This window comes from Saimiri boliviensis, chromosome 17 (assembly GCF_048565385.1).
Source record: "Saimiri boliviensis isolate mSaiBol1 chromosome 17, mSaiBol1.pri, whole genome shotgun sequence".
NCBI classification, from domain to species: domain Eukaryota; kingdom Metazoa; phylum Chordata; class Mammalia; order Primates; family Cebidae; genus Saimiri; species Saimiri boliviensis.
The window spans coordinates 11,554,865-11,569,815 of NC_133465.1; the positions used below are offsets into that span (position 1 = coordinate 11,554,865).

Genomic DNA, 14,951 nt, shown 5'->3' on the forward strand with positions numbered 1-14,951 from the left:
TTTTAAACTTCTTCAGTTGTCACTTTTCATGGAGGCAGAGTGTTGGAGCTGGGCTCCTGGTAAGAGGGAAGCCTTGAGGTGGGCAGGGCCCCACTGCTCAGAGATGCCCCCCTGGGAAGATGGAAGAATCTTTGCTTGGCTTGTGCAAAACAGGAGTGTGTTGAGGACTGGGGACCTGGCTCTGAAGTAACAATATCCAGGTGTAGTCTCTTGCGGCTGTCCAAACTCATCTATGTCCCACTACCAGGGGGTATCTCACATGTCACACCCACAGAGGGCATCCTGTTTGAAAGCAGGTAGGGGAGCAATTCCCTCTAAATTATGAGTCCATAGATGGCAGGAATTAGGTCCCATTGATCTCTGTCTCTTCAGTGATTGATGCATGCTGATCCTCAGTCAATGCGTGTTTGGTTGTTGAAGCTACATGCTGAGTTAATAAAAGCCGCTTTCTCTGAGTAACTGGACCTCTTGCGGGGGGTGGGGGGGGCGGGTCTCTCCTGCTATGGCAGAGTCTCTGCCTGTCTCTCTCTCTTCCTGTGTATTTTTTCCCTGTGTTTGTGATTGTTCCCTCTTCTAAACTCCAGTTGCCTTCACCGTCTGCACCATCCACCTGTTTTGATTTTTATCCTTTTATCTCTCTTTCCTTTCCTTGCAGCTCAATCACACCTTTCCTTGATGGCAGGAGCTGTGTGTTGTACTTATTTGAGTCTCTAGTACATGCTACTCAGTGTGCGGTATGGGATGATGAAGTGGTCCCCTGTTATTAGTGACCTGCTGCTGAATTTGAGGCTGATGGTTTCAGCCCTTCACCATAGTGGCATTCCACCGGCCAGCTGCTATAGATACCTGCCTGGCATAGGTAGATCTTTGCGGAGCCAGTATTTTGAAAGGGCTCAGAGTTTACTGATGTGACATGAATTAAAGAAAGAAACCGTAGTCCCAGCCTTTTGGTCCGTACCTCCAGGCATGGTAACCTTTACCCTGTGTCCTCACTGAGACCAACAACAGGTGCAGCTGACTGTTGAGAACTGAACATTGCCTCTGTCTCTTCTTGCATCTCTGTAAATCAAAGGCCTGTGAAAGTAAGCTAACTCCTCTCATGGTTGTTCACACCTGCTCAGTGAATCTCATGTGATCTCCTCCTTGTTTAGGGCTCTGGCTGACATCTTAAGACAACAGGGACCAATCCCGATAGCACACTGTGAAAGAGAAACTATCTCGGCTATTGATACCTCTCCCAAAGAGAACACGCCGGTCAGATCGTCCTCCAAAAACCACTACACTCCTGTGCGTACGGCCAAGCAGACTCCAGGTAAGTAACAGCTGGGCACCTTGATTCTTTGTGGAGGCTGATGAAAAGTTTCAGGATGTTTCTGCTCTGGCGGGGTAGGTTGTGGACCATGATGGTGTGATGAGGGACTTCCTGATGGACAGGCAGGCTTGCAAAAGGTTTTCGGGACTCTCTCCCTGGGGTGAGTTTTGATGGGCAAGATTGCTGCTGGTCAGTGTCTGGGCTGGATGAGGACTGACAATTTCAGGCATGTGTGACCCAGTGAGTGGCTGGGATAATTATCTTACTGGAAAAGGAGTTTGCAGCAGCCATAGCAGAATATGGTCATCCATTCAGCCCTATGATGGGAAACTTTAGGCTGACTAGGATGCTAGTTACGTGACAAGAAAGTACTGTCCCCCAATGTAGAGCCTAATTAACTACTGGGATCTCAAAGAGCACCTCCCTGAGGGTGAGAATTAATATCTGTATTTTTGGGTGACCCTTTCCTGTGCTCTGTAGATTCCCTGGATGTATGATGAGTTGCCATAAAATAACAATATGCCTTCTGTTTGTTTTTTATTATTATTGCTAGAACAGTGCAGAAAATGGCAGGGCTTATTTTCTTTGTCTTGCAGGTCAATAAATGAAGCTCAAATAAAGTTGGTAACTTGAACAAGGTCACTGAGATGTTAATAATAATTTAAAAATCAGTAATAACAGTAATACAACCTAAATATTTATTGGAATCTTGTTCTGTGCCAAGAGTCATGCTGAGCCTTCTACATATATTTTGTTATTTATTCTCCACAGCAATCTTAGAAATACTTAGATTATCCTCATTTTGTGTGAGGAATGGAAAGGTTAAGTAACTTTCTGAAGGTCACACGATTAGTAGGAGAGAAAAGCAAGATTCAAGCCAAGACAAATAGTTAGCAACAGTAAAGACTAAGAAACTGTAATATCCTTGCATGGTTGAGAGTGAATCCAAAATATCTGAGTGGACAGTGTCCTTATAAGTACAGCTTGGGAAGTCATCTCTTATAGGGAGTGTTTCTAGATAACCTCTTACTGGTACTAATCCTTATCCCAGAGAAAACTTTTACTTTGATGCTTGAATCTGAAATCTTCACATCTGTTGCTCTCCAGCTTTTCAGAGGCTGGGCCATGTGATCTGAATTAAACCTGCAATAAGGACATGTAACCACTAGGTGGCGATGGGTGTGCCCAAATCCAAACTGTAGCAAAGTTGCTGATGAGATCAAATTTATTTTCCATTCATTCTTTTTTTTTTTTTTTTGAGACGGAGTTTCGCTCTTGTTACCCAGGCTGGAGTGCAATGGCGTGATCTCGGCTCACCGCAACCTCCGCCTCCTGGGTTCAGGCAATTCTCCTGCCTCAGCCTCCTGAGTAGCTGGGATTACAGGCACGCGCCACCATGCCCAGCTAATTTTTTGTATTTTTAGTAGAGACGGGGTTTCACCATGTTGACCAGGATGGTCTCGATCTGTCGACCTCGTGATCCACCCGCCTCGGCCTCCCAAAGTGCTGGGATTACAGGCTTGAGCCACCGTGCCCGGCCTCCATTCATTCTTTAATTTTCTTAAATTTATTAAGAAACCTAACATTTGCTTTTAAAATAGTAGTCTTAACTCTTTTGAAAACCTAACAAAAGCAGATGACATTTGCTTCTGAAAAATACAAATACATATACATATTAATATTCATATAACAGTTCGTATATGACTTAGGGGAATAAATAGATTCATCCAAAGTAAAAGATCCCTGATGCAAAGGTAAAGGTGAGGGCTCCCCCTCTGCAAAATGTCTAAGATGCATTTTCAGCTTTAATACCACAGATCCTTAAAACATAAGCAATAGAAGAAATCTTGGCAAAAATATCTGGACCAGTGGTCATCTACATGGCTACATTTTAGAATCACCTGAGGAGGTCTTAGAAATGCTGATGCCTAGGCTCTACAGGTTCACCAGAATTTCTAGGGGTGGTATTGGCATCACATTAGTATTTTAAGCAATCTCCCCAAGGTGATTCTAACATTCATCTAGGGCTGAGAATCACTAGTCCTGAAAGATTTTTTCATTTTATGAGTAAAGACACTGAAAGCCTAACCCAGTGGTTCTTAAACTTGGCTGCACGTTGGAATCACCTAGGGATCTTTACAAATTAAGGATGCCTGGGCCCCACCTCCAGAGACTGATTGAATTGATGTGGAAGTGTGGCCTGAGAATGGAGATGGGCAAGGGAGCTGGTGGCTAACGCTTCCCAGGTGATTCTAATGTGGAGCTAAATTTGAGAGTCACTGGACTATGGGAGTTTCGTAGAGGCACCATTGTAGCAAATCCTTTTTGTCATTGATCATTGTTGAATCTAACTGTAGTATCATCACCACCTTTGGTTAGGGTATTTTGATTTTTCCAAGGGTTCATTGTTTGAAGTCAGTTTCCACCAGAACCTTGTTGTGACTCTGGAGCTTCAGGTCACTCTGGCATCAAAAGCATCGCTGGTTGTTTATCTTCCCCTCTCTCTGTTTAGGTTTTCTCTGTCTCATTCTCAAGTGAGCTAGTTCTCCACTGCTGAATCTGGAATGATTGGGTGGACAGTCTGTATTTTCCCTTAAATACCCTTCACAGGGCAGGAAGATTTGTCATATCTTCTGGTTTCTATATAACTCATCTCTTCTACTGAGCTGAGAAGGAAAGCTTCCAGTTACATGATTCACTTCTATGTTTCAAAAAGTTCTCCTCCTGTATTTCTCAATTTGGAACTCTTCACTTTGCGTTTAGAGATGGGAATAGTATCCTGGCCCAGAAAGCATTCTCAGTTGTGATGCTTAAATTTAAAAGTAACTTCATCACAAGCTGCAGCTTCTACAGATCATAACGGACATAATACTTTTCCAAATAGCTGATACCCTTTGCCACAAAATATTGCAATTTGAGCAGAAGTTGAACAGAACTTTGCATAAATGTTCCAAGTGGAAATTTACTGTAATTTTGCCGCTCCTCAAATCAACAAACCATCCATTGTGGGAGTATGGTGGTAAGTTTTTAGGGGGCTATTAAGGAGGATATCCAGAAACACCAGTGGGCATCAGAGCATGTGCGTAGCTTTGCTACTCAAAATGGCGTTGGTGGGTTAGCCATATCAACATCACCTGAGAGCTTGTGGGAAATGCAGAATCCCAGACTCTACCTCTCCTATAAAGAGGTATGCACCATACCTAGCATTGCTGAATGAGAACCCGTAATTTAGTGAAATTGCTTAGCAATTCAAGTTTGAGAAGCACTAGGAAAGCTTGAGCATTGAAGTACCTTCCTCAGTTTGCTTTTTGGCCCTGTCTCTTACTGTGTATGTAATCCTGGGCAAGATTCTTTTTCTTTCAAAGTTTCTTTGTTACCGAAGCCAATTGTACCTGCAGGTCAGAGTTGTTTTAAGGATATAATAAGTTAAACCAAGTAAAGCACTTAAGACAGTTCCCCATATGTAGCAAGCACTCACTGTTAGCCATGACTAGGTTATGGAAGCATGTCCACAGCTCATGGAAATGGAATCAAATGAATGGGAGAGCCAAAGGCAATGTATTCGTGTCCTTGGACCAGTTAGGGTCCATGGGGTCCTGTCTGGGATGAAGGTCCCTGGACCCAAGCCTTTCTGTGCTTGGCTCCTGCCTGAGGCACATCCTCTGGGGATGAAAATAGTTTGTGAGGCTTGGACGGGGTATTGGACATTGAAAGCACATGCTTAGTTGGTTTGAGATGTGGGTCAGGAGTCCTGCAGTAATTATGAAAACAATAACACAAGTACCATAGATTGAGAACTTACTATGTATTGGGTACTCTGCTAGACATTTTATGCATCTCACAGTGATTGGATCCTGTAATATTTCTTAGATGTGAAAGTTTCTAATCCCACATTAGCAGAAAAATCCTCTCCCCTTCTATAAGAGCGTTTTACCCTAACTCTTCCAGGAAGCCTCTTTCCAACTAAAGATTGCTCCATAATGGACACTTGGTTTGAATGTAGAAAACCAGTGAACCCCACTTTTATCCCCTACCCCTCAAATCTGGCTGCCTACAGACCCTTGCTACTCAAAGTGTGGTCCATGGACCAGCAGCAACTGGGATCCCATGGGAACTTGATGGAAATGCAGAATTTGGGGCTCTTCCCCAAACCTACTGAATCTGAAGCTGTGTTTAACAAGATCCTCAGAGGATTTGTACACATGTTCAAGTTGAAGAAGACTCCTCTAGCTCAGTGATTCTCAGCCCTGGTCACACATTGGAGTTGTGTGGGGAATTCTGAAAGTATCAATGCCTTCTCCTCTCCCAAAGATTCTGATTTACTTGGTCTATAATAGGACCTGGCATTGATATTTAAAAAGAAACAAACAAAAACAAACTTCCCACATGATTCTCCTGTACAGAAAACTCTGATAACAGAGCTCTCAAAGTTTTGAGGAAACTGGAAGAAAGCTATCAAATGAGGAAAAGATTCTTTGAAGATTATTGAATGTAGGTTCACATCAAGACCTGCAGGCCAGGCGTGGTGGCTCACACCTGTAATCCCAGCACTTTGGAAGGCCAAGGCAGGCGATCACTTGAGTTTGGGAGTTCAATACCAGCCTGACCAACATGGAGAAACCCCATTTCTAACAAAAATACAAAATTAGCCAGGCATGGTGGTGCATGCCTTTAATCCCAGCTACTCGGGAGGCTGAGGCAGGCGAATCACTTGAACATGGGAGGCAGAGGTTGCAGTGAGCCAAGATTACACCATTGCACTCCAGCCTGGGCAACAAGAGAGAAACTCCATCTCCAAAAAAAAAAAAAAAAAAAAAAAAAAGATGGAGACTGGCTAGACAGAGTGAGTGTGGCTGTCATAATGAGTCCTCTCCTTGAGGGGTGAGGCCAAAGGGAGTGGAAGACTCAGGATCATCTGAGAAGGGATGGGGCCTGTAAGCAGCTTCAAATGGAGGCCCCTGGACAAAAGCAGGCACAAGTAGAAATAAAAAGATTGTTTAGGGGACCAAGTGGGGTCATGAAAAGATGCACCATACCTAGCATTGCCATTCCCCGAGTCCAGCACCATAGAGGCTTGCCGTGGGCTTGCTCTTCATAGATGGGGAGTAGGAGGGACCTAGCCTGTTTGCCTGACCTCATCCCCTCCTAAAGAGCCTGTCCTGGGACATCTAGGGGAGAGTGGGGTGCTCATTCCTGGCAGTAGCAATGAGATCATGTGCTGAGGTTACAGAATTTTGATGTCCAACTTCACTTTATCAGGAGTGACGTCATCTGGAGGCAATAAGTAGTCATACCCATCTCTATACCACGGTGAGTTGTATAAAAGAATAGCCAGTCATCCTGCCTGTTGTCAAAGCCGTATTCATTAACGGCAGACAAAGGGAGCCATGGGTCGTGACTCTCCAGGCTTCGTGGAGACCCAGAATGAAGCCTGCGCAGATGCAGAGGAGTACCTTGCCACAGCCCTGCATACCCTGGTTCCCATCCCCCCATGCCTCTCTGACCTCAACCTCTCCTGCCTTTGCTTCCCTTCCAGACTGCAGACACACTAGTCTTCGCCAAACACACGGTGTCTTCTCGTGCTATTTGTATACTTGCGTCGAGATATTTCCCCCCTCTCTGTTCCTGTAGCCCCAGATTTTTCAGCACTAGCTATTTGTTTTGTGGAATCTGCTGCTCGAGCACCACTGTTTCAGAGAGGACTTTCCTAACCTTCTCTTCTGTTACCATCTCCGGCTTTACTCTTCTCAGAGCACTTATGTCATCAAACATCATACACTTGTCGGCTCCTGTGTTTATTATCTGTCCCTATCAGAATTTAAGCCCCAGGTACGCAAGGGTTTTATCTTCCTATTGTCATGGGATCCTAGGACCAAGAACATTGCCTGGCAGATCCTAGTTGCTCAAGAGCTGTTTGTCCAGGGAATAAATTAAGGATGGCACGGTCCTTTACTTGGATGGGCGTAGGATCCAAGCACAGGTCCTGGTGGTGCAGCTGCTTACTAAAGAGTACCCTTCAAGGATGTACCCCGTTTAGTAGCCCTCTCTGTAAAGTACGTGTGGTATCTGTCACTTGGACAGCCCGTAGGCTGGTCACCAGCCAGCTGGTTGAGCCAGAAGGTCCCGGTTTCCAGCACCCAGGCTTCTTGCCGAGCCCCACAGCCTTTCTCCTCCTGTCTAGGACTGACGCAGAACTCCATGGCTCAGCACAGCCAGGGGCTGGGAGCTTCACTTCCATGACTGGGTTCAGAGGGGCTATCACCCAGGGCACACTTCCAGTTCTTTCCACCCTGCCAAGAAAGCGTGGGTGCCTTGGAAGCCCAGGTAGCCCAGAGTCTCTGATCCCAGGGACAGGTTTAGGGCTGCCCATGCAGCCAGAAAACCTGGGCTCTGCAGCTGAACTCTGGGAAACTTCTGGTGAGTCTCAGCACCTCACAGGAAGTAGGATTTTGTTTTCTCGGTCATCCCCCGAGAAACAGAACTGTTGTTCTAGAGGAGTCTGAGATGGTAGCCTCATAAGGTTTTGGAGGTCTATGGAGATGGTGAGATTAGCTGGCCAGAACTATGCTTGGCTTGTGAGGAAACTGAGGTGCACAGGGGCCCCTTAAGTGGGAGGTGACATAAATATAAATGTAAAGCAATCGAAGCGCATCTGACACAAGAACAAGACTATTTTAAGGCTTCCCTGTCCAATATATTGGTTCCTAGCCACATGCGGCTGTTGAGTACTAAATGTTAAAACTAATTTTACCTATTTATTTATTATTATTGTATTTTACCTATTTTAAAACGAATTTTACCTATTATTATTATTGTACTTTTAAGCTCTGGGGTACATGGACAGAACGTGCAAGTTTGTTACATAGGTATACACATGCCATGGTGGTTGGCTGCATCCATCACCCCTTCATCTTCATTAGGTATTTCTCCTAATACTATCCCTCGCCTATCCCCCCGTCCCCTTCTATCCCTACCCTAGCCTCCCACCCCTCAACAGACCCTGGTGTGTGATGTTCCCTTCCCTGTGTCTATGTGTTCTCACTGTTCAGCACCCACTTATGAGACCATGTGGTGTTTGGTTTTCCATTCTTGTGTCAGTTTGCTGAGAACGATGGTTTCCAGCTTCATCCATGTCCCTGCAAAGGACGTGAACTCGTCCTTTTTTATGGCTCTATAGTATTCCATGGTTTTTTTTTTTAGAGACAGAGTCTTGCCCTGTTACCCAGGCTGGAGTGCAGTGGTGCAATTATAGCTCATCACTGCAGCCTCAAATTCCTGGGCTCAAGCTGTCCTCCCACCTCAACTTCCTGAATAGCTGGGACTACAGGCACATTCCCCCACATCTGGCTATTTGTTTTTTGTTTTTTGTTTTTTTTTCTTCGGGGAGATGAAGTCTTGCTGTGTTGCTCAGGCTGGTCTCAAAGTCCTGGGCTCATGCAATCCACCTGCCTCGGCCTCCCAAATTGTTGTGATTACAGGTGTAAGCCACCATGCCAGGCCTGTTTTTATTTTTGTAATGTGACTACTAAAAAATATAACAATGCATATGTGGTTCACATCTGTGATTCGTATTATATCACATTGGACAGGGCTGATTTAAATGTCAGTGGCATTGAGTGTCTAGGTGCATTTAAGTTTCAGCTGTGAACAGAACAAAGCCTCTGCCTTCATGGAGTCTATGGGATATGGGAGGAGACAGAGGGTAGACACATAACTTCGGAGAGTAATAAATGCTGGGAGCACTGTCAGGCAGGGGATGTGTTGGACAAACACTGGGGAGGCGAAGTGGTCTTCAATAGCGTGGTCCTACAAGGTGGCATTGGAGCTGGCTGAACCAGGGCTTATGAGGGTTGATGAAGGAGTCATGTTGCAGGGGGGCCCAGAGTCTCCAGGGTGCAAATGGAAAGGTGGCCAGTATAGACAGTTGTTCTGCAAAGTTCGGCTGTCAGAGAGACAAGAGGCAGGAAGGGTGTGAAACAGAGGGCGGCCTTGTTCTTTGTGAGGGGCAAAGGGTGGGGGGAAACATGAAAACATTCCCACGCTGGAGGAACAGAGCTGGTAGAGAAGGGTCCAGAGGGGAGGGGTGCAGGGAGGGAGGAACCAGGGCGGGCCTTGGTTCTCCTCAGCGTTGACCTTCAAGGTGGCTTTTTTCTATCACTTAGATGATGAGAGTGAAAGCATGGTTGTTGTTAAATTTATAAGTGACACATCACTGGAAGGGTTGGTCAGCATCCCCCAGGTGATGACAGACTCGGGATTCAACATGTCTTACAGGGCACAGATACTCCAAGTCCCATTTTATTTATTTATTTATTATTTTGAGATGGCGTTTTTCTCTTGTCACCCAGGCTGGAGTGCAATGGTGCCATCTCAGCTAACGGCAGCCTCCGCCTCCTGGGTTCAAGTGATTCTCTTGCCTCAGCCTCCCAAGTAGCTGGAATTACAGGTGCTCACTACCACCACGCCTGGGTAATTTTTAAAAATATTTTTAGTGGAGACGGAGTTTCGCCATGTTGGCTAGCCTGCTCTTGAACTCCTGACCTCAGATGATCTGTTCGCTTCAGGCTCCCAAAGTGTTGGGATTACAGGCGTAAGCCACTGTGCCCAGCCCCATATTCCATTTAACGGGATCCCCTCTGCTGGCCAAGGCTCACCTTTCCTTCTGTGCCTAGGATCCCATCTGTTCCTGGTCCACAGAAACCTTGCTCCCAGGACTTTCACCTTTCCCCTCCTGTATTCTTCTCTAGTAGCTCTGCTCCTCCGGCCTGGGGATGTGTTCAGCCCCTTTACCCTCACATAGGACGAGCCCACCCTCCATGTGACACCCTTCCCGCCTCTCCTCTCCCCAACAGCCAAACTCTGCAGAACACCTGTCTCCACCTGCTCCCTCTCCATCAGCTCGCCTTACACCCTCAGCCCATCCCCTCCTCTTCACTGCCAGGCAACCTCTTTCCCACAGCTTCAGGGGGGTTCTGGTTCTGGGGACAGCTTCTTAGCTCTGCCATCAGAAACCCTGCCACTCCCTCCGTGGACACCAAAGCTCTGCCTCCTCGAGTACATTTGGGTCCTTATGGGGATGCGCTCTCTGACTTCTCTGGCTCCCCAGCCATGCTCGGCTCTTTGCTCAGTCTGGATTGTTCCCTTTTTTGTCAGCTTTCCCTCAGCCTAGCCTATTCTTCCTTATCTCCTAGGCCTCCACTTGGCTCTCACTTCCCTGGCTTCCTACTTGCGGGCTGTTTCTCTGCTGGTCCCTGGTGGCACCCTTGGCTCCTCTGTCCACGCGGAGAGGTAGTGGAGCGGGCTGACTAGGACCCTTGGCCCTGGTTTGGGACCCCCGGCTGCCTTCACTAGCTGGAAGTAGAGCTTGATCACTTTACTTAACCTTCTATGCCTCAGTTTCCTAGTCTGTAAACTGGGTATGAAGTCTACTACTTACGTTGTTGTGAAGATTGACTTAACCACCTCTGGGCTATCTGGTTTCTCTAAGGTATATCCCGTATCAGTGTGGGTCACCTCACAGTCTCCAATCCCTGGCTCAGAGCCTGGCATGCTCAAGCTGTCCAGTAAATATTCACAAAGTGAATAGCATGGTAGAAATCCCATATTTGGGTCAGAAGTTCCAGTAAGTCATATGAGAGAGTCATGAGGGTTTAGGGTGAATGCACAGAACAAGAGCTCTGGAAACAGCTACGTCATTAGACTGCATTGAAAGAACCTGAAATCCAGATCCAAGCCGGTGGCGTGCCAGCTCTTCTCATGGCTGGAGCGTGATGCCTGAGTTCCTGTGTTCTGTTGTAGACACGTGTGCCCCTGGCCTGCCAGAGAGGGTGATACAGCTCCCGGGAAAGCTTGAGAACCCTGTTCTTCAAATCACATTAGCAACTGACTACTTTGAAAATGCTTTCCGTGGATTGACGTATTTAATTCTTGTAAGAAGCCCATGATGCAGGCACCATTATAATGCCCACTCCATAAATGAGGAAACTGAAGGTCAGTGGGCATTAGAAGCTTGTCCCAGGTCATACAGCCAGGAGGGGACTGACTCATCTGGGCTCTAAATACAGATAGACCGATCCTAGAGCTCAAGCCCTGAGGCCAAACTGACCAGAGGTGCAGAGGGGCCCCAGGAGCCCCTCCAGCAACGTGAATCCTGTCCTGAAGCTGTGTCTGTAGGCTTCTCATTTGCCCCAGTGCGTGGATCTAGGGCTGTGGGGAGGCCACCAGAGGAGGCCACTGCTTGCTCATCACAAGGGCAGGCGCTCTCCTGATGGGAGCCCCTCAGCTCCAGGACAAATCACCTTGCCATGGAATGAGCTGCTCACTCTGTAATTGTTTCAAGCAGAGGCCGGGAGCAGCTTGGGCATTTGCAGCTTGAGAGGAAGGCTGGCCTAGCAACTTCTAAGGTCCTGCTTTTCGCATGTCATCATAGAAACAGTAGCTGGGACTTGTTGAGGGCTGACTGTCCAGGCCCTGAGCTAGGAGCTTTCTTGTCATAGTCCTCGTGTAGGCACTGTCCCCCTCCCAGCAGATCAGAGGCTACAGTGACATGGAGTGACGGGCTGCCTGCCCACAGGCACACGATTTGTCGATGTCAGGGTGTGGGTCTGACCTAGGCAGTCCCATATCCAGCACTCACTCTCTCACTGGCCATACTTCTCTTGGTATTCTGTGACCCCAGGGTCAGAACCTGGACAAAACTTATGGCCAAATCACCATTCTATTCGCAGAGCCAGGCTTGTCCTGAGAGGAAGAGTTAATTCTTCATTTTAAGCCATTCAGAAAGTGAATGCTAAGCACCTGTGTTCTTATCATGGCGCTAAGTGGCTTCTCCCAGCATAGGATTGCCTTAAGGACAGGTGTGCTCAGAAGCAGAGCTTTCCAGAAGCCAGGGAAGCTGCCTTGTGATGATGGGGCCAGCTGTGCCCAACACATCCTGCTCTTAGGGCTCCATCCTGCCTGGTTGCTACACAGGCTTGGCCAGAGAGGACCCATCCCTTCCCTGCTCCCAGCAAGGAGGCAGTTGGGGTTGGGGGCAGATAGAGCCTGCTCTGACCACATGGCCGGGGGAGAAAGGAGAATCACTGAGCTGGCTCACTTATTACTCACTACCATGTCCAGGGAGCCAGAGGATTTAGAATATGGCTGGGCTGTTCCCAAAATGAGGTGCCAGTGAGAAGGAAAGCCAGAGCACAGAGGACAGGGTCAGAATTCGCAATTACCTCTGTGACTTGGCAAAACAAAGGAAGCAACAGAGCGCGGCACAGTGACAAGAGCAAGTGGGTGCTGGGCAAGGGAGGCCCCGAGTGGCAGGGTACAAGAGAAAACAGCCACATGCCCCTGGCCTCCAAGGATGCGGAGGGTGGGAGCTCTCACCAGGAGGGAGAGCCCAGCTTCCATCTGAGTGGCCTTTAGAGGTTTTTTCCCCAGGGGCCTAGTGTCCATTGCCTACAGAGTAAAGGCTAGTTGGGAACCCAAAGATGGAGGAGGGGATGGCATCGAGCCATCCATAGCTAGATGTGACACACCAGCTGTGTGCGGAACACTTCGTTAGGGCCTACAGGAGCTGGAAGGTGGATTAGACACAGACCTGGCCTCAGGAGCTTAAATCCAGGAGCAGAAAGATGAGACAATACAAGAAGATCATTGACCCTCGAGGTGCCCCTCCAGAATTATAGACCATGTGCTCAGAACGCTCAGAGGAAGGTTGTATGGTCAGGGTGAGTGTCACCGAGTGCTCGAAGGGCAGGTAGGATTGGGTGAGGTGGAGGGTAGAGGGTACTCTTGGAGGATGGGAAACTGGGGTCCGCAAGAGCCTGGAGAACAGTGATGCTTAAGGAACTAAAGGCTTGCGGAAGGGCACAGTGATCAATTTCTTTGGAAAGATTGGTTGTGGCTTTTCTGTAAACAGACAGCAGTGATTAAAGATTTGGGACAATGGCCAGGAAGGAACTGGAACTCTGTGTCCTAGTGGGGAAGGCTGCTCTGAGTAGGAGGAATTTTTTTTTCATTAAACATATGGACTGTGTCCCTGGCGGGGTGGGAGGTATGTAGTGGGGGCCGGGGGTAGGGGTCCCATCTGTGGAGGTGGCAGATGGCTCAGTTGTTCCAATGCCATGGGAATGGGGCAAAGCTGGATCCTCCAAAGGGGCTTGGAGAGGAGGCTTTTGGGGACCTACAGCGAGAAACCCACAAAGGAGGAGATGCGGGGAGCATAGTTCATTAGCAGCCCCTCAAGAGCCAGAGAAGGAAGACGGTAAGATGGGACTCCAGATTCACTGATACCTTCATTCATTCGAAAGTGATTTGGGTCCTTTATTGGGTGTGAAGCAGCAGCAATGCAGTGAACAAAACAAACTCCATAGTTTCATGGTGTTCACATTCAGCTAGAGGAGGCAGAAAATAAACCCATAGACATCTACGTGAAATCTGGTAGTAAGGCTTTGAAGAGAAAGTGAACAGGGAAAGAAAGCAGGAAGTGATGAGAAGGGAGAGGAAGGAACGTGATTTGAGGAAGGACCACTGAAGCAGAGACCCAGATTATGAGCCATGTGTGACCATGTGGAGAACAGGTGTTTAGAGCAGAAGTGAAATCTTGCTTGGTGTGAAGAGACCCGAGTGGCTGGAGTAGAGAGAGCGGGGGTAGAGACATGTTAAGGCATAGAAGTCAAAGATGTACAGCCTTCTGAGCCACACGAGATCTTGAGTTTCATTCTGGATGAGATGGGAGCTACTGTAGGATTTATAGCAGAGTAAAGATATGGTCTGACATGTGGTTTTCAGTAAGGATTCTGGCCACCATCTTGAGACTAGATTCTATTTTTCTCTCTCTTTTTTTTTTTTGAAATGGAGTCTTGCTCTGTCACCCAGGCTGGAGTGCAACTGTGCGATTTTTGCTTACTGCAACCTCTGCCTCCTGGGTTCAAGCAATTCTTCTGCCTCATCCTCCCCCACCCTCCCCGAGTAGCTGGAATGACAGGCTTGTGCCACCCTGCCTGGCTAATTTTTGTATTTTTAGTAGAGATAGGGTTTCACTGTGTTGGCCAGGCTGGTCTTGAACTCCTGACCTCAAGTGATCCACCTGTCTCAGCCTCCTAAACTACTGGGATTACAGGTGTGAGCTGCTGTACCTGGCCAAGTCTAGATTCTGGAGGAGCAAAGGTGGAGAAGGGAAGGCAGCCTAGGAATTGGAAGCTATTGCATCATCTGGGTGATGGGAGTGAGATGGGCCTTGGACTGGAATGTCAGTGTTGGAAGATGTGAGAAAGACTTTCTTGATTGTTTATTTTTCTTAATATGTTATTTTGAACAATTTCAAACCAATGGAATATTTGCAAGAATGATACAATGAACACCTACATGCAATTACTAGTTGTTAACATTGTAACATATTTGCCTTTCTTTATCTCTCTTTCTCCCTTTCCCTTTCCTTAACATCATCATCATCATCACCAGCACCACCACTATGATCATCACCACCACTATCATCATCACCATGATCATATCACCATCATCATCACCACTATCATCATCATCACCATGATCATCACCACCACTATCATCATGATCACCATGATCATCACCATCATCACCACCACTATCATCATCATCATTATGATCATCATCACCACCACTATCATCA

The 14,951-nt window shown here is 47.3% G+C and overlaps 1 protein-coding gene across 3 annotated transcripts in view; it reads left to right on the plus strand.

Annotated features, from left to right (window-relative positions):
• The window catches only part of SHISA6 (shisa family member 6), a 335,080-nt gene that overhangs the window by 20,638 nt on the left and 299,491 nt on the right, over window positions 1-14,951 (plus strand). For all 3 annotated transcript variants that reach the window (XM_010339860.3, XM_039476346.2, XM_010339861.3), the window contains exon 2: window positions 1,152-1,312. In XM_010339860.3, the coding sequence (XP_010338162.3) occupies window positions 1,152-1,312 (161 nt within the window). The remainder of the gene's footprint in view (window positions 1-1,151; window positions 1,313-14,951) is intronic.